General features: G+C 42.3%; 3 protein-coding genes across 4 annotated transcripts; all 3 read right to left on the bottom strand.

The window, feature by feature from the left end:
- Window positions 1–2: 2 nt before the first annotated feature.
- Window positions 3–15265, bottom strand: LOC124997432 (GEM interacting protein). Its single transcript, XM_047571116.1, has 21 exons — window positions 14990–15265; window positions 13561–13651; window positions 12864–12960; window positions 12682–12745; window positions 10632–10757; window positions 8018–8082; window positions 7772–7879; window positions 7616–7696; window positions 7372–7533; window positions 7100–7237; window positions 6551–6741; window positions 6237–6328; window positions 6094–6156; window positions 5894–5980; window positions 5645–5787; window positions 5360–5536; window positions 5130–5264; window positions 4833–5032; window positions 4402–4726; window positions 3733–3835; window positions 3–1336 (listed from the first exon to the last, which is right to left on the bottom strand). The coding sequence occupies exons 1-21, from the start codon at window positions 15207–15209 to the stop codon at window positions 696–698; spliced, it is 3309 nt and encodes a 1102-aa protein (XP_047427072.1). The 5' UTR covers window positions 15210–15265; the 3' UTR covers window positions 3–695.
- A 552-nt stretch (window positions 15266–15817) lies between these two features.
- colgalt1a (collagen beta(1-O)galactosyltransferase 1a) lies at window positions 15818–22675 on the bottom strand. Its single transcript, XM_047571118.1, has 12 exons — window positions 22277–22675; window positions 19702–19812; window positions 19490–19607; window positions 18809–18943; window positions 18522–18726; window positions 18292–18411; window positions 18035–18111; window positions 17799–17905; window positions 17563–17695; window positions 17358–17485; window positions 17056–17262; window positions 15818–16950 (listed from the first exon to the last, which is right to left on the bottom strand). Exons 1-12 carry the CDS (start codon window positions 22501–22503, stop codon window positions 16683–16685), a joined length of 1836 nt encoding a protein of 611 aa, XP_047427074.1. The 5' UTR covers window positions 22504–22675; the 3' UTR covers window positions 15818–16682.
- A 132-nt stretch (window positions 22676–22807) lies between these two features.
- Window positions 22808–26238, bottom strand: pgls (6-phosphogluconolactonase). 2 transcript variants are annotated; one of them, XM_047571125.1, is made up of 6 exons: window positions 26093–26238; window positions 25448–25718; window positions 24730–24837; window positions 24544–24645; window positions 23794–23934; window positions 22808–23508 (listed from the first exon to the last, which is right to left on the bottom strand). In XM_047571125.1, exons 2-6 carry the CDS (start codon window positions 25709–25711, stop codon window positions 23362–23364), a joined length of 762 nt encoding a protein of 253 aa, XP_047427081.1. In that variant the 5' UTR covers window positions 25712–25718; window positions 26093–26238; the 3' UTR covers window positions 22808–23361. The 2 variants fall into 2 exon arrangements, with proteins under 2 accessions (XP_047427081.1, XP_047427082.1); XM_047571126.1 differs by lacking the exon at window positions 26093–26238 and adding an exon at window positions 26033–26076.
- Between the last annotated feature and the right edge of the window lie 135 nt (window positions 26239–26373).

Genomic DNA, 26373 nt, shown 5'->3' with positions numbered 1-26373 from the left:
AATGACAAATAAACTGTTTATTGCCATTCTACTATTGTGTCTGCATGTTTTGTCACACTGATAGAAGATCGCCCTCTTGTGTTAAAACAGGAAAGGTACGTTAAACTAAGAAAACGACGTTTTAACTGTGACATCATTGAAAAGTACATTTTTCTGTTCTACAATACTTTACATCTGGAGGATATAAAACACACACACACACAAAACACAACAAATGCAAACTATTTTACATTACAAATAGAACACTTGAACACCTGATGACAATGCATTTTGCAAACAGGAATTTTAATTTTGATATTTGTGAACACTATAATACTTAGGTTAATTGCTAGTTTATATCTCCCAGCCTTCTCCTGTCACCTGTTTGTTTTGTTAAAATGTACAAGCAGTTTAATACATGAACTTTCCTTGTCTGGTCTTGGTATTAGATAGCTGGGTGGTCAATAGATCTAAATCTAAAAGAGGATCAAGTGGTAATAGGGCTATGGCATCCAAGTAAGCACCAGGCCTGTACTATGTACTATCCATGTTTCCTTCGTTAGTTTGAAACATTTTACAGTTTGGTGACATTTATGCATTAAATATTTGAGCATTTTATTTATGATAACTTCGTGAGTGCAGATAATACTAACTGTTGTTTATACAGAGTGTAATGAGTGCATTCCAGTAAACATTCTAGAGAGTTTTCTCTTTCCTCAGACAAATAGCTGCTCGTCCTTCCCTGAGTGGCTGCGCCTCAGCTTCAGGCCAGACAGGATCTTTTGAGCTGGTGATATCAGGCTGTGATCAGAAGCCATTGTCTTTGGTGACTGACACACAGAATGACTATGTCCAGAACCAGATTGTTGATTATCATGCAGTTGGTTATTTACGTTCTGGTCAGGCTGGTACCCTGCTGCTTCCTCTTGGTTTAATTGTCGGTGTGTACTTGATGTTACTGTTACCAGTGATGTATATGCTGAGTCTAGTCCCAGCATGTACTGCACAACCTCACGGGGCCTTACTGGGACATCCCCTACATGGTCTGAAGCAGTGCCGACCTGGTGTGGCCGGCAACTGTTTTCATAGTGGACATCTAAGTTTTGGGAAAGTCTCTGTGTCCCTGGCTCTGGAGAGGAGCTGCCACTGCTGTCTGCACTCCGGGTATGGCCCCTCGTTGAAGCTACAGGCTGTCTGGCAGCATGACTTGGGTTTAAGACTCGGGTTCCAGGATTATGATGCCGATAATACTTCACTGGCTGTCTGGTGAAGCGATAGTGTGGCTGGGTTCCATCGGAGGTAGGTTGCCAAGCCGACTCAACCTGAGGATCATTTGACGTCCCTCTCATAGCCAGGACTGATGCAAAAGAGGGAGGACAGGCATGTGATTCACAAAAAAAATTAAAACAGTACAAATGTCATTGATTACAGCACTAAGTGTATTTCCATGTACATTGTTTTCAGGCACATTAAGCAAACCCAGAGCCTAAACTCAACAGCAGAAACCTGTAAATTACTGAATGCCTTGAACATTCTCCTGGATGTACTGTACAGGTGCTGGCCAGTAAATTAGAATATCCATTATCATCATCATATCCAATATCCAATCCATTCCATTCAAAAAGTGAAATTTGTACATTATATTCATGCAATGCACACAGACCGATGTATTTCCAATGTTTATTTCTTTTAATTTTGATATTTATAAGTGACAACTAATGAAAACTCCAAATTTGGCATCTCAAAAAATTAGAATATTGAAAAGGCCAATGAAAAAAATGTTTTTTTTTAGAAATGTTGGCCAACTGAAAAGAATGAACATGAAAAGCATGTGCATGTATAGCACTCAATACTTAGTCGGGGCTCCTTTTGCCTCAATCACTGCATTAATGCGGCGTGGCATGGACTCGATCAGTCTGTGGCACTGCTCAGGTGTTATGAGAGCCCAGGTTGCTCTGATAGTCGTCTTCAGCTCCTCTGCATTGTTGGGTCTAGCGCATTGCATCTTCCGCTTCACAATACCCCATAGATTTTCTATGGGGTTAAGGTCAGGCGAGTTTACTGGCCAATCAAGGACAGGGATACCATGGTCCTTGAACCAGGTACTGGTGGTTTTGGCACTGTGTGCAGGTGCCAAGTCCTGTTGAAAAGTGAAATCTGCATCTCCATAAAGTTGGTCAGCAGCAGGAAGCATGAAGTGCTCTAAAACTTCCTGGTAGACAGCTGCATTGACCTTGGACCTCAGGAAACAGAGTGGGCCAACACCGGCAGATGACATGGCACCCCACACCATCACTGACGGTGGAAACTTTACACTGGACCTCATGCAACGTGGATTCTGTGCTTCTCCGCTCTTGCTCCAGACTCTGGGTCCTTGATTTCCAAAGGAAATGCAAAATTTGCTTTCATCAGAAAACATAACTTTGGACCACTCAGCAGCAGTCCAGTCCTTTTTATCCTTGGCCCAGGCGAGACGCTTCTTACGCTGTTTCTTGTTCAAGAGTGGCTTGACACATGGAATGCGACAGCTGAATCCCATGTCTTTCATGCGTCTCTTCGTGGTGGTTCTTGAAGTGCTGACTCCAGCTGCAGTCCACTCTTTGTGGATCTCCCCCACATTTTTGAATGGGTTTGTCGTCACAATTCTCTGCAGGGTGCGGTTATCCCTAGAGCTTGTACACTTTTTTCTACCACATTTTTTCCATCCCTTCGCCTGTCTGTTAATGTGCTTGGACACAGAGCTCTGCGAACAGCCAGCTTCTTTAGCAATCAACTTTTGTGTCTTGCCCTCCTTGTACAAGGTGTCAATGGTCGTCTTTTGGACAACTGTTAAGTCAGAAGTCTTCCCCATGATTGTGGAGCCTTCAGAACAAGACTGAGGAACCTTTTAAAGGCCTTTGCAGGTGTTTTGAGTTAATCAGCTGATTAGTGTGGCACCAGGTGTCTTCTATATTGAGCCTTTTCAGAATATTCTAATTTTCTGAGATACTGAATTTGGTGTTTTCATTAGCTGTCAGTTGTAATAATAAAAATGAAAATGAATAAACACTTGAAATATATCACTATGTGTGGAAGGAAAGTATACAGTATACAAGTTTCACCTTTTGAATGGAATTACTGAAATAATTCAACTTTTTGATGATATTCTAATTTACTGGCCAGCACCTGTATGTCTTCTATTGTGATAAGAAGCGCTGAAGCTGCATGCTGTTGTAGCCACAGAGAAGAGAGCGTTTTAGAAAGACAGCAAGAGTTACAGCAAGCAGAGAATAGTTAGAGCTTCAGACTTTCGGGTCACCAAAAAACACTATGTCATTATGTTGGAAGTTGTCAAAATTTGACGATGAAGATTTCTAACCCGCGTGAAATGATCACATAACTAACTCCGTGGTTAAAATCACACACCATTTGCTTAATTCCACTAAGACAGATCCTAACAACGTCAAAGAACAACAGAACAACACAGCCTTAAAAGAAGTGTTGTTTCTGAAAACAAATGGAGTGAGTAAGGACACTCCTACTCAGTGACTGTGGTTTGGAACCAGCCACCTGCCTGCAAGGAAATAAAGAAGACAACCTACAAGGCCTCCGCAAGGACAAAATGGCAAAAGTACAAGGTGCCACAACAAGCTTCTAGACTAGTTTCTATTTCTATACTGGTAACTGAAAACCAAAAACACCTAGGAAACTACACGCGTGAACACAATGGATGACAGTCTGTCACTAAGTTCTCTATCACTACGTCCCGCCTACCTGCTCTCTTATTGGCTTCAGGGCTGAGCTGGTCCACTGCCTCATTGGATGAAGACTTGTCAGATATATAACCCTCGCTTGAGTCTCTCTTGATTGCTCGACTCTGTTGGAATGACACAAGTTGAGTGGTGGATCTCAGCAAGTGTTTACAGACCACATCTAGTCCTGCAGCACTCCATTATATGCTGGGACAAGGAATACTTTGGCCGAGTATTTCATACGAGGGCATTTTGAACTCTCAGGTAATTTTACTCTTGTGCCCCAAAGCCATTGGGTAAAGCTACTGTAAAAGTCTGAACCGGGATGAACTTTTGTTTTTGTTTTTTGTTTTAAAGAAAAAAAAGCTATAAGCAATAGCAGAGAAAAGCTCACACAAAAGCTTGAAGAAGATCATGCAGGTCAGAATCCAGTGAGAGCAGAAAGGCAAAAGCTGTTCAGTTTATTAATCCTCAGTGAATAAACAGGAGGTGAAGGCGCCAAATGATTAGGCTCTTAAAAACAGGTGAGTGCAAACTCTCTACTCTCTCTGTCCATGTGAGTGCCAACCAACTGTTCCTTTTTATACTGAAGTGGTTGTCAAATGCTGTTAGTTGATAATGTTTAGTATAATTCTACCTTGCATACCTCAACAACCACTACATTTAAGCTAGGTGCCGCTGAGGTACTTACTTCTAGAGAGCGTGGGCGCTCTCTGGAGGAAGCTTCATGTTCCAAGGCTGCGTAAACTACCCCATCTTGGGGACAGGAAGCTCTGGGAGGGGTCTCTGGAAGAGGCGCAGTGGGTGGTGGGGGAGGGGGTGTACTGGGTCTCTTCTTCACGCCAAAAACCTTGTCATGGTGCGTGATGAGGAACTCGATAAGTAAAGCCTGGTAGCTGGTCTCCAACAAGGCTATCATGGACATGTCTGTAGACACTAGAGGGCGCAATAGCGTTGGCCCAAACACAATACCCAAATTGCTAGGGGACATCTTGTTCTCGCAGTTCTCTGCAATTCTGTGAAGACAAACAACAGACAGATTCGAGGAGAGCACAGGCAAAGTGTAATCTATGAAAAGCGTTCTGTGTTATATAGAGGTCAGTCATCCAGTTTCATGCTCACTTTTGCAGGTGGGATATAACATGCTGCAAAGTGGTGTAGCAATATGGAGGGAGTTTCTTTAGTATCTTTTGCAGGTTGTGAATGATGTCCACAACCTCGTTAGTGTCTGGTGATGGCTCGCTCTCACTCAGGTGCTGAATGGTCTTTCCCACCGTGATAAAATCGTTGTACAGGTCAAAGGTAAGTAATGGCTCTGGGAGCTGGAAAAGATCACAGCATGGGGTAATTAGCCCAAGCATACAGCCAGAATCAACACACACTTGTTCCTACGAGCACAAATGAAGCAGACTCATGTACCTCCTTGAAGAAATGCTTAAGGATAGATGTAATGTCATGCGGCGAGAGATCAGTGAGATCCACCTCCTTCTGCATCTCAAAGGCCTGACAGATCTTCTGAATGCGTGGCTTGGACCCACTCACGCGATACACCCCCTTTGTTAAAAATTTTTTTTTAGACAAGTTGCTACAAATGTGTCATACAAAATGTTGTCACGCTTGACAGGCCATAGGTAACATATGAGTAATACCTGGACAGAGAGCGCACGGCTTTCTATCTCAGATGTGCAGCGCTGCACCACAAAGGGCACTTCGTCCGGCCTGTCACGTGGCAGCAGAGAGAGATCCACTCCGAACACTGTCCCCTTACCGTGTTCACACTCAAGCTGGCACACCTCCATGCACTTCCTGTGCAAAGCCAGCCCACACTGAACGGGTGACATGAAAACCACAGAGGACATTAATAATCTTAGAAAAACCACCCCTGTCCTGTCCATGTTAGCCTGAGCTGCAGTTCCGGTCATATGAAGCCTCACCTCCTCACACTCAACCCCACTGACCACGATGTAATTGTCACACTGCTTGCATTTGACCATTTTGCTCTTCATTTTCTTGAGTCGGTGTGTTAGTGCAGCTCGAGAAAATGTGCGCACTTTGACTGGCTGGCCTTCGATGAACTCTGAGAGAGAAAGAATAGGGAATGAGTGGAATGTATGTACACGTTTAATGACAGTGGGGGGATTAATTATTATTTATTGGTATTTTTTTAAAAGGTGCTAACAAACCTGATTCTGACACATCCCGGTCGTCCAGGTCGTCTGAACACACTGTCAACGTGGATCCGGTTTTGGGCAGCCTTCTATTAGCGTGAGCTTCAGTTATGTAGTGAAGAAACAGAACATGAGGAAAACCAAACATTTTAAACTTCACAAGATATGGGTACGTTTAGAGGTAAAACATAAAACAAATATGTGTTTGTGCTTACCAGGGCTGGACAGAGATTCCAAACTGCCTCCCATGCTCTCGCTGTCACTGTGACCAGTTCTCCCTTAAGTACACCAGACCATAAATTAAATGAAATAGAAGGATGTGTATGTGTGTAAAGACAAGGTGAAATAATGTCCTTACTGCCATCACTGGATCGACGGTAAGGACTATCATCGGTCAAAAGTGAAGAATCCTGCTGTGAGCTGTGAGTGCTGCTGGTTTTTCGTTTGTTGCTTTTAATTCAAAACAAACAGTCATTTTAATCATTCTGAGTAAAGTGAGAGGGGAAAAAAGAAACTGCATATTTAAATATTCTGCATTTGTGCCATTAACATTTAAGGATGAACACAAATTTCATCCTACTAACACCCTATTTCATAAAAAAAAAAAAACTTAATACAATATCTATCCATCTAATTTGCAAATATAAAGCAACTTAAAAAAGTTTACTGTACCCTTTGGCATGAGGGATGTACTCCTGGAAGGTAAAGTTCTGGAGAGTCTGCTCAGGGCGGCGTCTGCTGAGGATGTAAAGCAGATAGGGCTCGCCGGGCTCCAGGGATCTGCATGTCACTTCCAGGTTGTGATATCCTAGGGGAACAGACTCCATCTGCTGGCGCTGGAAGAAGAACATGTTGACCGTGGCCTGATGCAAGCAGAAGGGGATGTGGAGACAAAGCAGAGCTTTAGTAGCAAATAGACAATCGTGTGGAATACAGGTATATAATATCAGAATACTGCTCTGTTTACTGGCTACTATAAATATGCAGTGTACACTGATCAGGCATGACATCATGACCACCACATATGACCACTAATCAGGGAATTGACACGGGCCTTCACTTCACCTGTCAGTCAGTGGTCATAATGTTATGCCTGATCACTGTATATAGTGCCCCAAGGCACTGATATTGACAATTCTTCATTATAAAATAAATGAATACTTCAGCTTGTTTGGACACACACTAACAGAAAACAGATGTATTCCTTAAATCCCAACTAACCTCTTTTAGCACCGTGTCTCCTTGACAGATGAGCTTGCGAATGTGAGAAATAATTCTTTCTTTGACCTTCACCAACTCTCCCTGGTGACTTTTGGCATCATTTACACACTGTCTGTACAGAACTTCTGCCTCTGACACCTGGGGGAGACAAAGACAAATCTTGAGAGCTTCTGCACAGTTATAAATCTGTGTCTAGTGTTTAAACACCATGACAGCACACAGCAGTATTCTCTGAATTAAACAGCATTTCTACAGATTATACTGACACTCACCTTCGTCTGGGCTTCATCCTTGGACTTTCTCCTCTTATCAAGTGTTTTCATTCCAGTTGTGTCATCCACCACTTTAGCAGAGATGGCTTTTGCCTTCTCAAGCTCATCACACCGCTGGTAGTACTGCTGCCTGGCCTTTTTAAAGGCTGTCACTGATTCGTTCTGAAGACATTCAATGGGAATCGTAAAATCACCATAAGATACTATGATGGACCAACAAAGTCACCGATAACGCTTTACTTACCATCCTCCGCTGAGTTTTTGCCCACTGCTCTTTAAACTCTCTGCGCCACTTGTCGATTTCATTCCTCTTGGCAGCTAAGGCCTGTGGAACAGTGATACTGGATTAAACACATCCGCCTCTAAGACAACGAGCTTTTGCATGTGTTAACTTCGATACCTGGTAACAGCGGCTCTGTATCAGTTCAGAAGTCCTTTTAGAGGTCATACTGTTTTTGATGTCTTGCTCTAGTGCCATGGTGTAGATGTACTGCAGAGGCATCATCTCCTGCACAGGGAAGATCATATTAAGACAACTTTCTATAATAAAAGAAGTAAATCATACCCACTCTGTTGTGCTGTGGCAATCAGTTTAAGTAGCATAATCTCTTTTTCTTACATCAATGTCAAATAATAAAAGTCATACCTGCTGCGTCACATTGGCCTTTGCTGCTTCCGCTGTCTTCACTACATTTTTTGCAAATTCTTGTTCTGTCAACCAAATTGACATGAAATTTTTCTTCAGTTTTTGTTATTCACAAGATGCTGCATATCAAAAAGAGGCAAGTAAAGCAGAATTGTTCTCCTCAGACAGATCGACAGTTGTGATTACTGCTATTAGTATGTACAGTAGACTCTATTTGTTGCTCAAAGGTGGTAGCAGCACTTAGCCTCTATTTTCTTTCAGATAACCCTGACCTTTACTGTAAAATAAAGTCATCTTGAAATAAAGCTTACCAATTCTCCTGGAGTTCAGTGGAAACTTGAATGTGCCAGTTTCAATGTTTGTGTATGAAGCCGTGAAATAATAAGCTGCAGGTAATCAGACAAGGACTACTCTGAGAGCAATTTGTGATCCGATGACTGAAAATGGACACTACACTGTTTTGGTATTAAGGAACTCACAGTGTTGCTCTACCATGTGCAATCCATAGTTCAGAACTCCACCCAGAATCACTCATGAGTTGCTATTGCGTAAAATTTTTCCTTACACAGCTGAGCTGAGGGACACTATTGTTGCTTTATGTTTTCACCGCTACGAATAGATTTGCGTGCTTGCCTGTCTGGACACTAGGCACCTGTGAAGTCTGATACAGGGGTAATCACTATCCCCTTATAACCCCACTCTTGCCCGCTAATCTGCCCTTTAATCCTTTCATTCTGTGTGTACATCATACTGGGTGGACTGCACCGCCTACAGTCTGCAAATACTCAGCAAATAAAATTTAGTTTCTCAGTACTCTAACATTTTTGGATTGTCTTCCCTGCCAGAAGTCTTGCTGACTTCTGTGACAATATCTTTTATGACTTTTCTGCTCTACATCTATATAAAACCATTTGGGGAAAATCACAGCTATACCACATTTGTGCTAGTGGCTGAATAGTGAATAGGATGCGTTTACACAATCTCAGATGTTATCATAAGATATTTGTGAAAAAAATCTTTTTGTGTTTAAAAAGATTTAGTACTCCTGCCCTTAGCAGCAGTAGAGTCTAATCCTAGTTGGCATGTTCCCCACGAGCCTTTCACACTGTTGAAGGCTAATCTTGTACCATTCTTCTTGAGTTACTACTTTTAATTCTTCTAAATTCTTTGGTTTGTGCTTTGAAACAGACCTTTTGATAATCCACCACAGATTTTCAATGGGGCTCGTGTCTGTGGATTGATCTGGCCACTCTAAGATCTGGATACTGTGCTCCTGCAGCAGAAGTTCTACTGGACCTGGATGTGTGGCCAGGGGCATTATCTTGTTGAAACATTCAGTTTGGACCTCAACGGAACAGTACATGTGCAGAAGGGAGCATGTGGATTTGGATAATACCACAATATTTGGCAGAGTTCAATGTGTCATCACAGACAGTGAGATGACCAACACCAGCAGCACTCATGCATCCCCAAACCATGATACTGCCTCCACCATGTTTGACGGTAGGTACTGTACATGCTGGAGATAATGAATTGCCTGGCCTTCTGCATACCCTCACATTAGCAGCAGGAAGATAAAGCTGGAAACTGGACTCATCTGACCACAGAATCTTCTTCCAATTCCTGACTGTCCAGTTCATGTGTGCTTGGGCCCAACTACGCCGGAATGACCTCTGTCTCTCATTGATCAGGAGCTTCTTGACAGCCTTGTAGGACCTTAAGCCATGTTCTAGAAGTCGACCATGTACAGTGCAGGTTTCCGGTTTGGTTTGACCACTGCTGTTGGAGCTCCTGTGATGTCATTCAGCGGTTTTCCCTGCACATGCAGATCAGGATGCAGTCATTTCTTGCTGAAGAAACCCTTGGACGCCCAGATCTTGGTTTGTCTTCCAAGCTGTTGGTTCGTCTGTATTTCTGCAGAGTGGATCCAACTGCTGAAGGACTGCATCTGCACTTCCTGGTGATCTGGCAGCAGCTGCACCCTTCCTGGCTGAGAATCTATATTTTCAGCCGTGTTTCCTGATTTACCTTCCTTGTTTTATCCATTTTTGTCTCTGAAGAACTTTCAAATGTACTGGCTTAATATAGACATGTAGCATGGCAACAGAAACATTTGTCTTTTAATAAAAAAGCATGGCTTTCATTAGTAGATCACTGGAACCAAAACTACCCAATACTCAAAATGTCTTATGTATTTTTATGGAACCAATCAATTTTGACTTTTTAAAGTCTCCAGAATCTTGTTAGTGGGAATCTTTGGGTCCATGGGGTGAGGGGAGGGTCTCTGTGGATCATCTCATAGATACGTGATCAGTTTGGGATCTAGTGAATTTGGAGGCCAGGTGGAGGACACGTCTAAGTAACAAACACATGAATGCCAGGTCCAAATGTTTCCCAGCAGAACAATGAATTGTCAGAAGATGGTCAATGTTATTTACTTCTTCTGTCAGTGGTTTTAATGTTGATCAATGTATGCCAGTATATTTAGGTATTGTAAGCCAGCCATTTATTCCTGTTCCTGTTTGCAGTTTATTCAAATGCACCACCTCTATGGAATGAAAATAATTTGCATATTACTCTACTACTTCCTTTACTCAGCTGCATATGCACTTACCAAGGCTGATTCTCTTTTCCATCCAGGCAAGAAGGTCTTTGGCATATCGGCACCACATCTTGGCGTATTGCAATGCCGTCTCCACTCCATCCTCACAGCGGCAGAGGGTCAGGTCTGCTTCCTGGGCTGTGAGGGAGTACATCAGCATCACTTTTAGGTTCTGTTCACTCGGAGCTGTACCTAGGGATCACACTGTGTGCTTGTTTCCCCTGAAATCTTCACCAAAAAAAAAAACAAAAAAAAAAAAAAAAACACCTATCTATTCTAGAGTGACAACCCCTAGCTCACAGACAAGATTGAAATTAAAATAAATAAGTTAAAAAAAAAAAAAAAAAGCTATACACAAACCCAAGACTGGAAAAAGTGACTGCATATGGCAAGTCATAGCTGCTCCTCAAAGTAAAGGTCCTGTGATGTCCAGAGGGTCTCAGCAAACTGTAGGTATTACTTGCATGATGTATAGTGTAGTCGGTCGGCAAAAATCTGTTCAGTTAGTATCGCATTTTATAAAAATAGGGACATGAGCTGAAAGAAGGCAGTTTCTGTTGACTAAAGACAAATAGCTTTAACTAAATAACTTCTCTCTTCTCTTCCTCCCTGTGCCTGGCCCCTCCCCGTCACACCTGTTCACTCACGGTCAGCTGCAAAGAAACAAGCCGACCTGTGAGAGCAGATAACAACAGCACTGAGAGCCGGTGGCCAGAATCAAACACCACCGTATTCTGACAATCAGGGCATTGACATGACAACCATCTTCTTCCTCTATGACTCAAACTAACAAAGGGTGGATGACGTATGTGTGACAATCAAATGGTCTCTCAGGAGCCACTCTCTGTTTTCCTCTTTCTCCCTGTGCACAACTTTTGCGAATGAATGTCACATATATATCCTTTTTTTCTTTTAGTCAAAGTTTAGAGCACAAAGGCATGTCAAAACTTTCACTTCTTCTTACAGTCCACAGTGCGGTGTTATTAAATGAGCAAGCACGCACGGACTGAAAGAGTACAACGACCTTTCTCCCACAAGTTCCTCACTCAAACATGCAGAGTGTATACAGACGGCAAATCCAGTCGGAGTGGTAGAAAAACAATCCGAGCACGGTGATATTTTTGTCTCAGTCTTCAAACATGATCAAAAAAATAGGACAAGCAATTCCTGCAGACCGATGGATTTGCGGCCGGGTCGTGTGCCAGGAGTGACCTCTCTTAGCCTTTCCTCTTTATGTTGTGGGTTAGGAGGAGCGCTGAGCACTTTCAGAAATCAACCGCAGAGCAGACTGTTGCCCAACGTCTATGGCCTCCAACGCTTAGATTGAGGATTATCTTAGTCCGGTCCAGATTGTGTGACAGGCTTTAGAGGAGCACAGAGTGAGGTTTACCTCCTGGTGTGTGACTGAGTGAATGGGGTGAAGTGGAGTGGGGGAGGTGTTCTTCAAAACACTCTCTATGCTGCAAGAATCAGTTGGACATTGGCAAATTCTTCCTATGTTACAATTTTATTCTCAGTTATTTACTTTAACACCACCTGTCTCTGTTATTCCTTATGCCTCACACTTTGCTTTAACCTGTTCACGAACATGTGTAAAACTGAGGTTAATGTACTTGGCAGCGACGTCCAGTACGGAATATGTCTATTTCACCATCTCTAGTGTATTCACTGCTTTAGGGGTGACATCTCCTCTTTCTTTACACCCTTCTGTCTTCCACTTGTGTCTCATGTTAACTTAGAGCAGCTGTCTCCTGCTTTAATCCTCTTCCTGTGTCCTAATCCTGTTACAGCAGGGCAGTTACAGCTCACTGCTAATTATAATAAAATAAATAAAGACTGAAAATGTACTCTATTAAGTGTCACAGACTGCAACTCCTCAGGCTCTTTAGGATCTGATGGGATGATGAATGTCAGTCAGAGGGCGGTGATTAAACCAGTAGTGACATACAGCATGGAGCTACATTGTACGGATCCCATGTGAGCATGGGATCATGTTTTCTATCAGCTATACATGCAAGTGATTCTCTTGATTCTCTCTGATGCCTCTCAGGGAAAATTATACCTGCGTGATTTCCATCCACTTCATTGGCATCGGCACGTACTGGTGTGCAAAACGAATCTTCACACTGTCGTGAAAAAACACACACACACTCTTAGTCTATCAGTGCACTAAGTTACCCCCCCATAAACACACACATAAATCGTAAACAACATAAGGAAGAGACACAGGAAAGTATTTCTTACAGACACATCGTGTTGCTCTGTGTGTCCTGCTACATCCTCTGAGATGGAGTCAGATATGGACTGGGAGTCAATTTCTGACAGCAGATCCTCTCCATCTCTGCATGCATAAAGAAATAAAACGTACAGAGTCAAATCGCAACAGCTAAAGAGGCATAGGATTTATTACACTGTACACACTAAACATGTACAGAAATAGGAAACCCACTAACTACATAGACATCACATCACATAAATGGCTTAAGGACATTTTCAGGTTCTGTACATTTATTTATTTTACTTTTACGTCATACTGCAGCTATATGTCCAGTTGGGATACAGTGTGATAAGGTAATTTTGTGTTTCATGTAGCTTCAGTGAAATCTTGAAATATTAAGACATTAATCGTAGTGGCGTAAAATTAATGAAAGGCAATTGATTTAACCTTCATCTAAAAGCTCCCCTCATGTGATATAATCATGGGAAGTTCATAGAGATCTTGCACAACAGCCTCAATCCATGTTGGTGGATCATGGCTTTGATACAACTACTGTGTCTAACCTGTATGGTTTCTCATGATCAGTCAGACCAACAGTATTTTGAATTATACCTCACTAACCACTGTTGCTGCTTTTTTTTTCCATCGCCATATTAAGATAAAAGCAAACAAGCAGAGAGACGAGACATGTGGTAGCTCCGTTTGTGAACGTGTGCGACTTACGAGGTGATTAACGACAAGTCAAGATTATCAAAATCCCTGAAGATCTCACTGTATCGTTTGGGTTCAGATCTAGGATGCACCTTCTTCACTTCTGAAATAAGAAAATGAAAAGATAAGATACATAAAAAATAACAAGGCCTTACTCTTTATCTCATATAGAACACAGTTGTAGACTTAAGATCCTGAAATGTGATCCTCACCACCCAACACAGACAGAAATAGTGAATATGAGCCTCTGTTTAAACCCTACTTAATGATCCCCAAAAGTCTTGCTTCTGCTATAATGCCAAACTCTATTTATACTAGCACTTTACCCTCATACGTTTCTTTAACTGTTCAATTAATGACAGCTAAATGGCACACCCACAACCCCCGACATATTTAGAGATATGACCTCACTTAAAATGAATTCGTTCAACTTAAGTGGTTCCTCTTCTGAAGTCACATCAGCATTTCCTTAGAATTACTGAAAAAGTTATTTGACGTTACACGAACCACGGTAAATGTGGAACATCAACTCACTGCCACTGAACTGATGCTTAACCTTTCGGACGTACTAAAAGTTTTAAAAGGTAATAACTTGGAACAGATGCAACGAATGAGAAAAAGAAATCTCTCTTTCTCAGCAGCGCCTCCATTTTGGTCAACCACATCCTGCTCGCAATTTATGTCACGTCCCTACATGAACATAGAGTCCTTGTTTTTCACACCCTCACTGTTTTAGCACAAGACTAAGAGAGGCGAGCTTCACGTCTTGGCGAAGTTAAGGGCTTTCAAGTCAAACTGCACTCGACCTGAGACAAATGTTTGGCTGTTTTTGTTTTACGTGCAATATTCCCATCACAACTTTAAATCACATTGTATAAAGTTTCCAACACAGGAACCTTCAATCATCCTTCTAGCTCGGTGTAAAGTCCTACCAACTGCCACACCGGTCCCAACGCCATCTTAAATGAATATTCTATTTTCGGCACTATGCAAAGAATGAACATGGGCACCTCCTGATCAATAGCATAAAACAAGTCAAGCGTAAAAGACAAACCACGAATGTGTCTAAGCGGAAAAAGAGCAGGAAGTTGTCTGACTCTCCTTTGAGTGGAGGATGCCACACTGAGCCTCCTCGCGTTAACAAAGAGTATACAGGCACATTCTATATACAGTGCATGCACTCTACACGCAATGTTATGTCACAATGGCACTGTAGCGATGTCAGCAATATTCACTGAACACATACTAAGAGAGTATTAATCCATTTAAAGCCATATTAGCACAGTAGTACATGTACACACATCTACTAGTGGTGGATTTGGACACAAATTAACATAAAAGAGAAAAGATAAAAAAAGATATATTTAGGGGCATTTAAGAGTGATTAGTAATCCAATATGTCAAATAAAAGGCCTCCGAACATAACATTGTTTGTGCTCACCAGTGGCTTGAGAAGAATCCTTGCTTGGCACTAGATCTTCTTCCATCTCTACACTATCCTCACAGCAGCCAAACACTACAAACAGAACTCGTACATCATCTGCCCCACAGGTCACAATAAAGTATACAAAAAAAAATATATATATAAAAAAAATAGAAGTGGCAGAAACTCTGCCCAGCACTATACACACTATGACACACTTATGGTAACTGATTAACATGCAGCTCTGAGGTTGCTGCCGTTGAAGCACTCAAAATGATCTTCCTCTGGTAGAGAGGAGGTTGGCCAGTGTTTTCACCATCAAGGGAAGAGGAAGTGTGTCTTACTGTCAGTATAAGCCCCACCTACGCTATTGCGCCATATTTAGTGACAAGGTGTCAAGTTTTTTTTTGCGCTCTTAGTAAAAAAGCTTTTGGAACTGATAAGATAGACGACTTTGATGTAATGCGTAATGCTTATTCTATACATTTTAAAGATTTTAAAGTTTGGTAAAAAGCAAGGTCGTTAGTGAATGAACAAATGAGAAAATAAAATTAGTTCTACACTTGTGGCTGAGTGAATGGTGTGAAAATTGAGGGTATGTTGAGTTTCAGTTCGATGTCACTAAGACAACTAAGAACACGCTCAGTTACATAGAACTACGAATTCAATCAATGGTTCACAGCTGCATGGGACACACGGTCTGCAGTCCAATCAAATGAGGTGCCACAACTTACTTGTTCATGGCTATTACAATTGCTCAGCATAGTCAGCAGTAACAAAGAAAGTTGGTTATACCAGTTATATCAAGAATACACTGCAAATACTACGAGAGTAATCACACATTTAAACTTTTAAATATAAAACATTTTATTTAATTTTGTTGCCACTAAGAACCACTTCCATTTTTGTGCACACTCAGAGGGTGAATGGCTCGTACAGAATCCGATCAATTGAAAGCATAAGCAACAGAAAGCCTCTTCAGAGCTCTAGTCATGAGGCAGAGATTCCATGACATAATAAATAAGCTGGAAAAGGACCACCAACCAAGCTTTAAAAAGTCAGCCTCATCCAAAATGCTCAAATTCAGACTCAACTATCAGAGTGGGATTAAGATGTGGCTGATGTATGTTTGCATGGGGCGAGGATTTCTGTTTTCTTCTGGGGAAACAGGTCAGGTCACAGAGTTAATCACGTCTGTTTGAGGCATTAGTCTGGAGACAGACAAAAAGCGTCAAAAAGTGAAGTAACTTTACTGATAGCATCGTGTTTCTGCTTCAGTGATAGCACTGTTTTTTTCTGAGTGAATAGCATTTACTTGTGTGTGCTGTACCTGTGATAAACGTACTGACTGATGATTATTCGAAACACAGCAATGTAAGGGTTAATGAGAAAAAACTTTTATAATTTTTTACCCAGTCCAAATTCATTCATTACTACCACATATGTTCCTTTCTGTATGACAGACAGAAGTTGGGTACTGCAAATGCCATTCCAAATGGCAAGTCTAGTGCCTTTATAATGTAAAAACCTGATAACTGACAATATGACAGAAAATGTAAGACACGCACGATCCCTTTTCAACTCGTCAATTCTGATAAATTAAATCTTTCCATGAATTCTGATGTAAAATCAAAGTGATCACGAATGATTAAAAAACTACGGTGGTTTGACCTATGCGCCTTTACATTTTCCTAAGGCTCCTAAGTTCCTCTCATAGCTCGTCCCGCGCTGTGCTGTCCAGCGGGGACTGGAGCACGTCAGAGTTCTGGGCCTCGCTGCTGATCTTCGCCTGCTCTCGAGTTTTTCCCGAGCGCGCTCTGTCCCAGTCTGTGCGGATCTTGTCGTTGTCCCACACAGTGGAGGTCTCAGTGTCACTGATGTAGCCCGGGTCACCTGTATAGTGTGTTGGATACACTAAGAGAGGCTCTGCAGAAAATGCTTTCAGGTCTCTGCTTTCAAACTGTTCCATATAATCGGACCTGTAAGTAGGAGAAGGCAAGGTCAGGAAACAACTAAACGCTAAACTCCAGAGCAGAAGTATATGTTCTGTGTTTGTACTAGGTCAAGTTGAGTTAATCACTTACACAGGGTGTTTATTGTACATGATGGGAAGAAACTCGTCCACTGGCAGAATCCTCTTTAGTGGTTCTGCTTTCAGAAGCTTCTCTGCACCCTGCAGTGATATCATGTAGCCTAGCGTCCAATATGAATAGTCTGCTTCCACTAAGTTGTGTATATTTGGCACCGCTTTCTCTGGGTGATCCACTTGCATTCTCTTCCGACCAATGTAGCTAGAAGACAAAAGCCGAGAGCACAGGTGAGACGAAAGTGCAAACTTAGCAGACTCGAGGTGAAACTGAAGATCGTGAAGGATGCGCAAACTCACATGAGGTCCCAGTCCAGCCCTTCGGACTTCACCTCGCTCATCAAGTTCATCAGGCGTCGCTTGAAGAAGACCTCAAAGCGCAGATCGTCTTCAATCACAAGGGAGGTGTCCAGGCGTCGCTCCACAACCTAGGGCACAGATTTGTCGATAAGTCACCAATCTATCTGGTGCACGGACGTTTAAATGTTTGGTTTGTGGGATTCACCTCTTTCCAGACGTTAAAGTGGGAAAGAAAGCATCCCAGCTCTCCTTTTGTTAACGGCCTTCCGTGATAAGGATCACTGTATCCGGGGAGCATGTGAATGCCCATTAAATGAATTTCACTAATATTCATTGCTCTGAAATACAAGACATAAGAGAAATGTGACACAGAAATCAAAATTAAAGCTTTGTTTACACCGTGAAAGCATTAAAAGTATTTATGAGACAGGGAGAACTTACTTTCCATCAACAGCTGCAATGACCTTACAAGTAATCCCCTGCTCGTACAGTGCCCTAAGCATGCGCTCCTTGCGATCAGTCCGCCTCTGAAGGTTTATCATGAACACCTGCACATACGCCAACAGTAGAGTCAGTGAATGGAGCGGCAGTTTTCTAGAGCAGGGGCCAGCTTTTAGCACAGAAATGGACAGAAGGCCATTTTTGCAGATTCCATCTTCACAACACTCCTTACTCACCTCGTCAAAGCCCAGTTTGTCAGGTTGTTTTCTAGGAACACGTATGTATTTGGAAGGCATCACTGGGGAATTTCGCACTACATAGCCAGAGGGAAGATGGATGCAGAAATGGTGTAAGTGATATAAATAGAGAGAGATATAAACTCATGCTGAAAGTTATTAACAGATGAAGCAGAATCGAAGCCGGTAGAAAAAAAAAGGGAATTTTTTTTTTTATTGCAAAATGATTGCAATCGGTCTGAATGCCAGCTACTCACCATTGACTTCCAGCAGGGAGTGCAAGAAGCTGTCAGCCTCATCTTGCAAAGTATTGTGGGAGCGCAGGGGCACAGGGAAGTAACCGTAGGTCTCCTTGTTACAAACAAACATTTGCACATCTGTAGAAAGAGGAAGATGATTATCTGGAGTGGCGCAATATCGTTTAAAAAGGCTAAAGCCCAATGTGTACAATTTACAACGATGAGCTCATATTTCAATTGTAAAATACCTGCCATCCGAGCAGAGAATGCAAACACAATGATGTCATCAAAAGCCCAGCTGTATTCTGGGTGTGGCGGGTGAAAGGCCAACTGTCTGGATGCCTCTTTCCTGAGGTCTATGAGGAACGTGGAGTGGACCATGGGGACGGCAAAACAGCCTTTGCGCACCTGCTTCCTCATGGGTATGTAGGCAGGGGTCCGCTTATAGTAACCCTGAAGGAGAGTGGATTAACAGTCAAGTTCAGAGCATTTGTTATTTCGCACAAGCAGGAACACCAACATTTAGAAACAGTACCTGGGAGGTCATTCCACACCAGAAGTTTGAATAGGCCGCACGGGATTCCAGCATCGGAGCGATGATGGTCTTATTCTCTTTCATGAGTTTCCAGAGCACATCGGGATTGGTGAGGAGATTATCACAATCTGCCAACTTCACCAGGGAGAGAAGTCAAACTGTTAAATATGTTTGTGAAAAGCAAATCATATGAAGATGTGTGCAGCAGGCCTAGTCACAATGGGTGAATGCAATACTAAAGCCGAGTGGTAAATACTGACTGGTAAAAACCCACAGCCTATTTACTGCACTACTAACATAAGACTAAGAGTACAAGAGGATTCTGGATGTACTTCGTTTCAAATTATACCCCACTAAAACTAGACAATGTGGGCTGGGCTAGGAAATACAAATAGCACAAGCGTGTGCACAATGCACAATATTGCACTGTAGATGGAAGAAGGCGGATGAACTAGAAAACATAATCTAACCACCAGAGAAAAGGTGAAACTGGGTCAACTTTCAACACCCTCTGTCCCTCTTAAATTACAACCGTGACGGCGTTGTAGACCTGGATCTGTGGATGTCCTTTTGCTGCCTTCACTGGACGATAAAAATAGCATGGTTTGAAGTGCTGGAGCTTAAAATGAAACCTTTAAGTGTGCTTTTTTTTGCAACTAAAGAGTAGTTTAGTTGACCTACCATGAAATAGTCTGCCCACATCTCGCGAGCGGACTCCAGTGCTACTTGGCGAAGCTTCATTACATGCTCATAACGGAGGTCCGTCCAGTGCTTCGGACCATCCTCATCTGTATAGCGTCTGTAAAAGAGAATAATGTGATTTGCTCTGTGAGACCTTCAGCAACAAAACACAACTAACACAATTCATGCAAAAACTCTAAGAAGTAACCCACCTGGGCTCCTCTTTTGGCCTCCACTCCACATAATGGTAAAGGTTCTGAACCTTTACGAGCCAGTCACGCAGAATAGCTGTGGTGTTGTCCTCATTGTGATCCGTTGCTACCCTGTCAATAAAGAACAAAAGTAAATGATTAGAATGAACTGTATTCATCAGGGTGATTGAACATGGTCAATAACCAAGAGCAAAAGAGGGAAAACTGTACTAGAGCCAGAGTGAGTACAAGTTGAGACCAGAATTGAAAGGAAAAAAAAACAGGGCTCAAATAACAAGAGTCTTATGTTCACTTTCTGTAAACTCATTGTCTCACCTGTCAGGGCTGACGTAAGTGTTACTGATACTAGGTATTGTACCTCTAGTTGATATCATTTCAGGTGAAAATCTCTAGGCACGATATATATATATGTATATTTATATATGTATATATATATATATATATGTATATATAAGGAAATGTAACAATTATAACAACAGTGTTAAAGGAAGAACAATACAGAAGTGAAACTTCTGCAACGTCTGCAACAAACAAGAGGACAAGGAAATGATTGACGGCTGAGTGAACAGCCTGCATGTCCGATGTATTTCTGGAGAATAATGACATGCAGGAGAACGTCACTCTGTCTACCAGAGTCCCCCTGTCAAGAAATCACCCTACCACAGAACACACGTCATTTCCTCAGCCATCAACGCTTATCTGCCTTTACAGCTAGACATTTTTTTTTCTACTACTCGTATGGACGACAGCTGTGATTGACCATCTTCAAAGATTTCACACTGATCTGTGAGAACACCGCAGCTCCTCGCTGAAGCGTTTCTTCCCTCATTCCTCCTGTCCATCCCTCAGTTCTTCAAACTTTGAATTGCCCTGATTTTCCCTGATCGTGTCCGGACGAGACAAATGTTTAGCAGGGGGCCTAGTTGTGAACTCTGGAACACTTCTGGCGTGTCATCTGCTCGAGTGTTGCTGCAGCAGTACAGAAAGGAAAGTCTAATTTCAGACACGCAGCTCTTAATGACTGCTTAGCCAGTTCTGTTTGCGAGACTTTGGCTTCTCCGCAAACAGCTGCCAAAAGCCGGCAGCGAAGCGCACACAAAATACACTGTTTACAACATCACACGGCTGTTTGCATTTTCCAGACATAACTTAATGAGCTTGCAGAGCATGTTGAAACTAAACTAACCTTACCACAGACATACACACAGAAGAGCTTTAAAACCTCCCAATCAATCTAGCAGATTCACCCGTATCAAGCTCCTCAATAAAGAGCAACTTGTTCACCAGACTGGCGAGTGGGGAGAAGACTGCTCTGAGCCCTCCAGGCAGTCATGCAAACCATTCATAGCTGAAGAGTGGGTGGGCTGTCGTATCATGAGTAGTTAAATATGTGTGAAATGCCTTGCTTCGCTTTCCTTCAAAGTGTGAGAGACATTCTCAGTGTGTGACACTACTAGACTACTAGAGGTTAGAACATCTAATTTGTAGTCAATCACAGGTTGTAAGTGCGCCTGGAAATTGGCCAACATTGAAAGTTTAGTGAGCTACAATTCTGTTGAGCCGACTGCGCATCGTAAGGACAGGAAAACCCAGGCAATTTGGGATCCTGTGAAAAAAAAAAGAGAGGGAAGAGAGACCCCCAGATGGCAATATTTTGACTAACCCTTCTAAAATCTGTGAAGGTGTTTTGGCGAATCAAAAATGCTCTGCAACCCCACCCTAGTGCCTCCTTCATATACACCGACATATTTTGCTAGTTTAGACTTGGGGGATTACACATTATGTGTATGCATGGGTACCCATGTATAACACTAGAATATGATGAAAATGAGATCTGACTTTAATACACAGGAACATTTCTCTCTCAGCATTCCATGATGAACATGAATTAGTCTTTGCAAAAAGTGTGGTTGTGTGTGTGTGTGTGTGTGTGTGTGTGTGTGTGTGTGTGTGTGTGCACATAAAGATCAAGTAGAGGAATCGATTGCTCCCAGTGGAAGATGACCTGGCAGTGATCGCCATGTAGAGCTGTTCGTTGCGGGGCTGCACATGCAGAGTGGGGCAACCACAAAATCTCAACATTCACCCAGGTTTGTTAGATTAGTTTTTAAAAATCACACAGCTCCCCTCGTGGCCAAATCACTCTCGTCCCCTCCCCTCCACGTAGACAGATCAATGTAACGCAGGGCCAGTGGGATGAGCAGTGTCCAGATGTGTGCACCTCTGTCTAAAATAAACTGTTTCGTCTTAATGTTGTCATAAATCCCCTTCAGGACTTCGATGTCTGGTTGTCGATATCTGAGGGTACTTTTGAAGCTGGAACGCACCCCGCATAACACAACTTGGCTTTCTTCCCAAAAGCCATTTTTGTTACCCCGTCGCCAATGCGCATGTCCACTCCCCTTCTACTCTTCCCCCAAATTCACTGAACTATCGGTAATGGAGTTTTACGCATAGTTTTTTTCTAAGAAGAATCTTTCGGCCAAAAAAAATAAAAGATTTAGATCACGCCTGTGAATTGGTTAACTTTACTAATGAGCTTTTTTGACTGTTACATTTTCTGATAACAACTCACCAGAGAGCCATGCGGTCCTTGGGATAGTTGAGGCGCTCGATAGTGCCCAGAAAGTAGGGCAACGAGTGCTCGGAGTTTCTGCAGATGAGGGCGAGAAGGAGCCTTGGAGCGAGGAGCGGAGACTCGGGGCTCCAGCGCTCCTCCGCGAAATAAGCCCGAGCTGGAGCGCAGCAGGACAGGAGCAAGAGGAGCAGAGCGGCGGGGAGGAGGCCGGAGAGCCCGAGCATGGCGCCGAGAGATGATGGAACAGAAAATAAGACACAGGTGGACGTGGCTCCCGCTCCTGAGCTACAGAAAAGTCGCCTCTTTACTTTCCGCGGTCATCGCAGACAGTCAAGAGTTTGTGCTGCAGCTCCTGTCCTGATGTGACAGCAGCAGTGCGAGGCTTTAAAGGGACGTGCCTGCATCTTAAAGGGGATGGGCTACTACAGGCTCCACTGCACAGAAAACACAAAGGAAAGTGCCCAGTTCAGTTTATTTCTTTCTTTTTAAATCTCGGCAAAAAAACAAACAAACAAACAAACAAAAAAATTTAAGTAGGTGCTTTGATAAGGAACTTTAATGAAGTCAAATGAAAGGTTTTATTACAGATTTTATTTTAGCACGTGAGCCTATAGCCTGCCACTATTCAGCACCGTAAATCGGGATTGTAACCTGGTCAGGTAAAAGACTATTGTGAACAGACAAAATATTCTGCATTGATGTATATATTTTTTTCTTTTATACAAAGTTAATTCCTTGGTGCGACTTCACTTAAAACTTTATTTTTAGTGTATGTTAAAGGAAGAAGTGAATGTTTCCACATCACAGTTGAGTTGAATCACTAACTTCTAGTGTCAAACTCTAGCAACACACATTTTGAGCAGAGGCCAAGACCAACCTGAATTAAGGTACCTTTGAAAAAAAAACACACCCTGAGGCGTTAGAGAGCCAAACAGTGCAACATTACAAAGGTTTTAAATTAATTTGTTCATTTGTGTATCATAACCCTCTCTCCTTCGTGGGAATGTCATTCACTATTTTCAGGTCCCTTGAATCCAGGTTTTCACACAGTGGTGACTTCCTGTCTTTGCTAGGCCAAAGCTCTACAGTTTGGCCCCTGAGCTGAGCCTCTCCACCTGGATAGTTAAGGAAGCAGCTGCAGGGTCATCAACAAGCCAGAACAGCTCGCCGCTGGTTGGGACAACACGGGCCGCTGGAAGCACGGGACCCTCTCCTCCCTCCAGCACATCCTGCAAAAAATTCACCATGTTACAATTAAACATTGTTAAATATCATTGTTAATCAGTGGTGCTTATTTCATTATTCTTATCTCTATTTAAATTTCCTTCACATTTGTCTATTTCTTTGCCCCACCAGGGTTCTTATAGAGCCCATCTCATCACTTTAATCTTAGTGTCTATTTAATTGGTTCGTGGGGTGTGGATCTAGTTTAAGATGATTTACTGTGTTGTGGAAATAACAGGTTTTGAAGAGTAATGAATTGCGCATGACCAATAAAAGTCTCTAAATGTTACCTTCAAAACTGGTGCTTTGCTTCCTCCTGTCGATACAAAAGCCACACAGCGCGCAGAGTTCACCACTGGAAAGGTCATGGTTACACGCTGTGGCGGTGGTTTGGGAGAGTCACTGATCGGGGCCACGATCTTTGTGGTCTCCTAAATATGGAGTACACAGGCACCAAATCATTTATCATATCACTGAACAGTGCAACGTGAGAACCATAACTAAAGACTTTATTTTACCTTCCAATTATATGACTTAACATGAGGTAGATTATCTCACATGCAAGTTACCAGTGATGACAGGAAAGAAAACCACAAAATCCAAGTTGTGCCCAAGTCAAAGCCCATCAATCATCCATACATAGTCAAGGGAGTTACTTCAAAGTTCATGAAAAACATGTACTTAAAGACGAATCAGGAAACAACATCAAGACTGAACCAAGATATGCCTCCATAAATAGTGTTTCAGATGGAGAAACTAGTCCTCATTCCTATAAGCAAGTATATACTACAGTATATACTAGTATGGTATATACACAGAAACACATGCAGAGAGCCTCAGTCCCTGCAATTTAACATTGTTGAACATGGCTCAACATACAGGAATGAGCGAAATAATCTGTAACATGGTGAAGAGCAAAATGCAAAACATCTGCTCAGAACAAAGCTACAATCCCGTTTACACTGTTTTTCATGAGAATTCAACAGAAATTACAGGAGTTTATAGCTCAGCAAATAAATCCACTAAAATGGAGCGCTCACCTCAAGAAGCGGGTGACCTGGGAACAGGGAACAGGTGTGTCCATCGGGCCCCATACCTAACAGCAGCAGGTCAAACACGGGCACGCTGTCGTCGGGGAACGCCTGAGTGTTTCAAAGTAGCAAAACAACACTGTGAAAAAAAGTCTGCATGTAAAACTATTTGAAAGCCTGAGACTGATCCTACACCTCTTTTAGTTTGCGGGTGTAATCCTCCGCACAGTCATTCACTAGCAGAGAGGAGTCGATGGCCAAGATGCTTCCCTCAGGGATGTTGACCTTGGAAAATAAGTGACTCTGGAAAGAAGAAATGCAGACAGACTTAGACAGACTTTACTGACACACAAGGGAAATTGCTTGGTCAGAGTAGTTCTGTTGCACATTAAAAAAAAACTCAAAAACTACTAGTATAAATAAAAAATAAATAAAATAATAATACAAATTAAATAAAAAAATACTTACTTTAACAATTAAACCTAATCTTAAAACTTAACTATTTAGAATGTATTTTAGTCAACTTTAGTGTGATGACCCTTTTTTTTCATTTATTTTGATCTTATTTTATTTTACTCTGTTGTTGTTTTTGGATTGGTTTTATCACTTTTATTTTTTACTGTAGTTTTAATTGTGGTATGACTCCTTGTAAAGCACTTGGGTTCACCTGGGGGTCGTTGTATAGTGCTATATAAATAAAGTGCATTTACAAATAAAAAATAATAAATAAATGAAAGAAAATAGTATAACCGAAAAATGTGAGTTCTTGTACAGTTAGATTGAGAATGGTATGAACGATGTTCACCGTGGGAGCGGATGAGCTCCACTGCCCCTCTTTATTACCAAGTGTATTAGAATAATATAAATTAATTGAGCATGATGCATTCAAACAAATGTGTGATTGTACAGATACCTTGTACAGCCCATAGGTGCTCTCTGGATCATCAAAGGACACCAGCCGCTCATCACAGAAACCAGCCACCCACTTGCTGCAGTCCAGCTGTGGCAGGGCCAGCAGCTCTTTGCTGAGCATGGACACCAGGCTTCCTCCAGACAGGCCCAGGGTGAACCTGCCACGAGAGCCGATGGCCTTCTCAGCCCTTGATGTCACCAGCTGGGCCAGAGCTGGACCAAGCTCTGCTGAAGAGGGGAAGACCACTACTCTTTTTCCAGCCATGAGTGCACTGTGTGAGGACACATGACGAGACAGAGGAGCAAAAGACATGAAGCAATACAAGGAAGTTCATTGCCAAACAGGTTTGCAAGTCATTGCGATGTGTGTGCAAATACATTTAGTTTTCTAATAAATTACGCAGACTTCTTGTACTGATATGTTAAATGCAGTCTTTAAACTTGCTTGACTAAATGGCATGCAATTAGACTAAAACTGTTCGAATGAGAGGACCGGAGACTAAGCTACGAGCCACAACAGAGTATTGCATTAGGAACTATCGGAAGTATAAGGAAGAAGCGCAGCTTATTTCTTGACATCACTAACCAAGAAGACACGCAGGTGTCCACACTACAATTATCCCAACAACGAAGTCATCGTACTTACAAGTGGGAGTCTCAACAGCAGATTGTCATGAGGATTTTCGGTCGGCAAATGTAATTCGACGCACTACTTCCTGAAAGGAGTTTCCCTCAGCCAATCACAGTTGTTCCGAGACAGCAGTGCATTCTGGTCAATGTGGTCTTCTGCGGAGAATCGCCAGCTACATAAAAGGTCAACAGTTTCTTGACTAACAAGTTAAATGTGAACAATAAACACGTATTTGGGACTTTCGTATAACAATTTGATTTCTGCTGATGCCAACGCAGGAATAAGTCGGTATTAGC

Source organism: Mugil cephalus, chromosome 20, assembly GCF_022458985.1.
Source record: "Mugil cephalus isolate CIBA_MC_2020 chromosome 20, CIBA_Mcephalus_1.1, whole genome shotgun sequence".
Lineage (NCBI taxonomy): Eukaryota > Metazoa > Chordata > Actinopteri > Mugiliformes > Mugilidae > Mugil > Mugil cephalus.
Note: the sequence above shows the minus strand (reverse complement) of the source record. Positions and strands in the feature narration are given on the sequence as shown.

Coding starts and splice junctions, on each gene's coding strand:
- colgalt1a (XM_047571118.1), bottom strand. CDS start 22,503: ATGCTCGGGCTCTCCGGCCTCCTCCCCGCCGCTCTGCTCCTCTTGCTC. Junction 19,608..19,701: donor AGGCCAAAAGAGGAGCCCAG/GTGGGTTACTTC, acceptor TCTCTTTTACAG/ACGCTATACAGATGAGGATG. Junction 18,944..19,489: donor TGTGGGCAGACTATTTCATG/GTAGGTCAACTA, acceptor TCCCTGGTGAAG/TTGGCAGATTGTGATAATCT.
- pgls (XM_047571125.1), bottom strand. CDS start 25,711: ATGGCTGGAAAAAGAGTAGTGGTCTTCCCCTCTTCAGCAGAGCTTGGT. Junction 24,646..24,729: donor ACACCCGCAAACTAAAAGAG/GTGTAGGATCAG, acceptor TGAAACACTCAG/GCGTTCCCCGACGACAGCGT. Junction 23,935..24,543: donor CAGGTCACCCGCTTCTTGAG/GTGAGCGCTCCA, acceptor CTCCATATTTAG/GAGACCACAAAGATCGTGGC.
- LOC124997432 (XM_047571116.1), bottom strand. CDS start 15,209: ATGTTAATCAGTTACCATAAGTGTGTCATAGTGTGTATAGTGCTGGGC. Junction 13,652..14,989: donor GGATTCTTCTCAAGCCACTG/GTGAGCACAAAC, acceptor TTCTTATTTCAG/AAGTGAAGAAGGTGCATCCT. Junction 8,083..10,631: donor GGAAAAGAGAATCAGCCTTG/GTAAGTGCATAT, acceptor TTTGGTTGACAG/AACAAGAATTTGCAAAAAAT.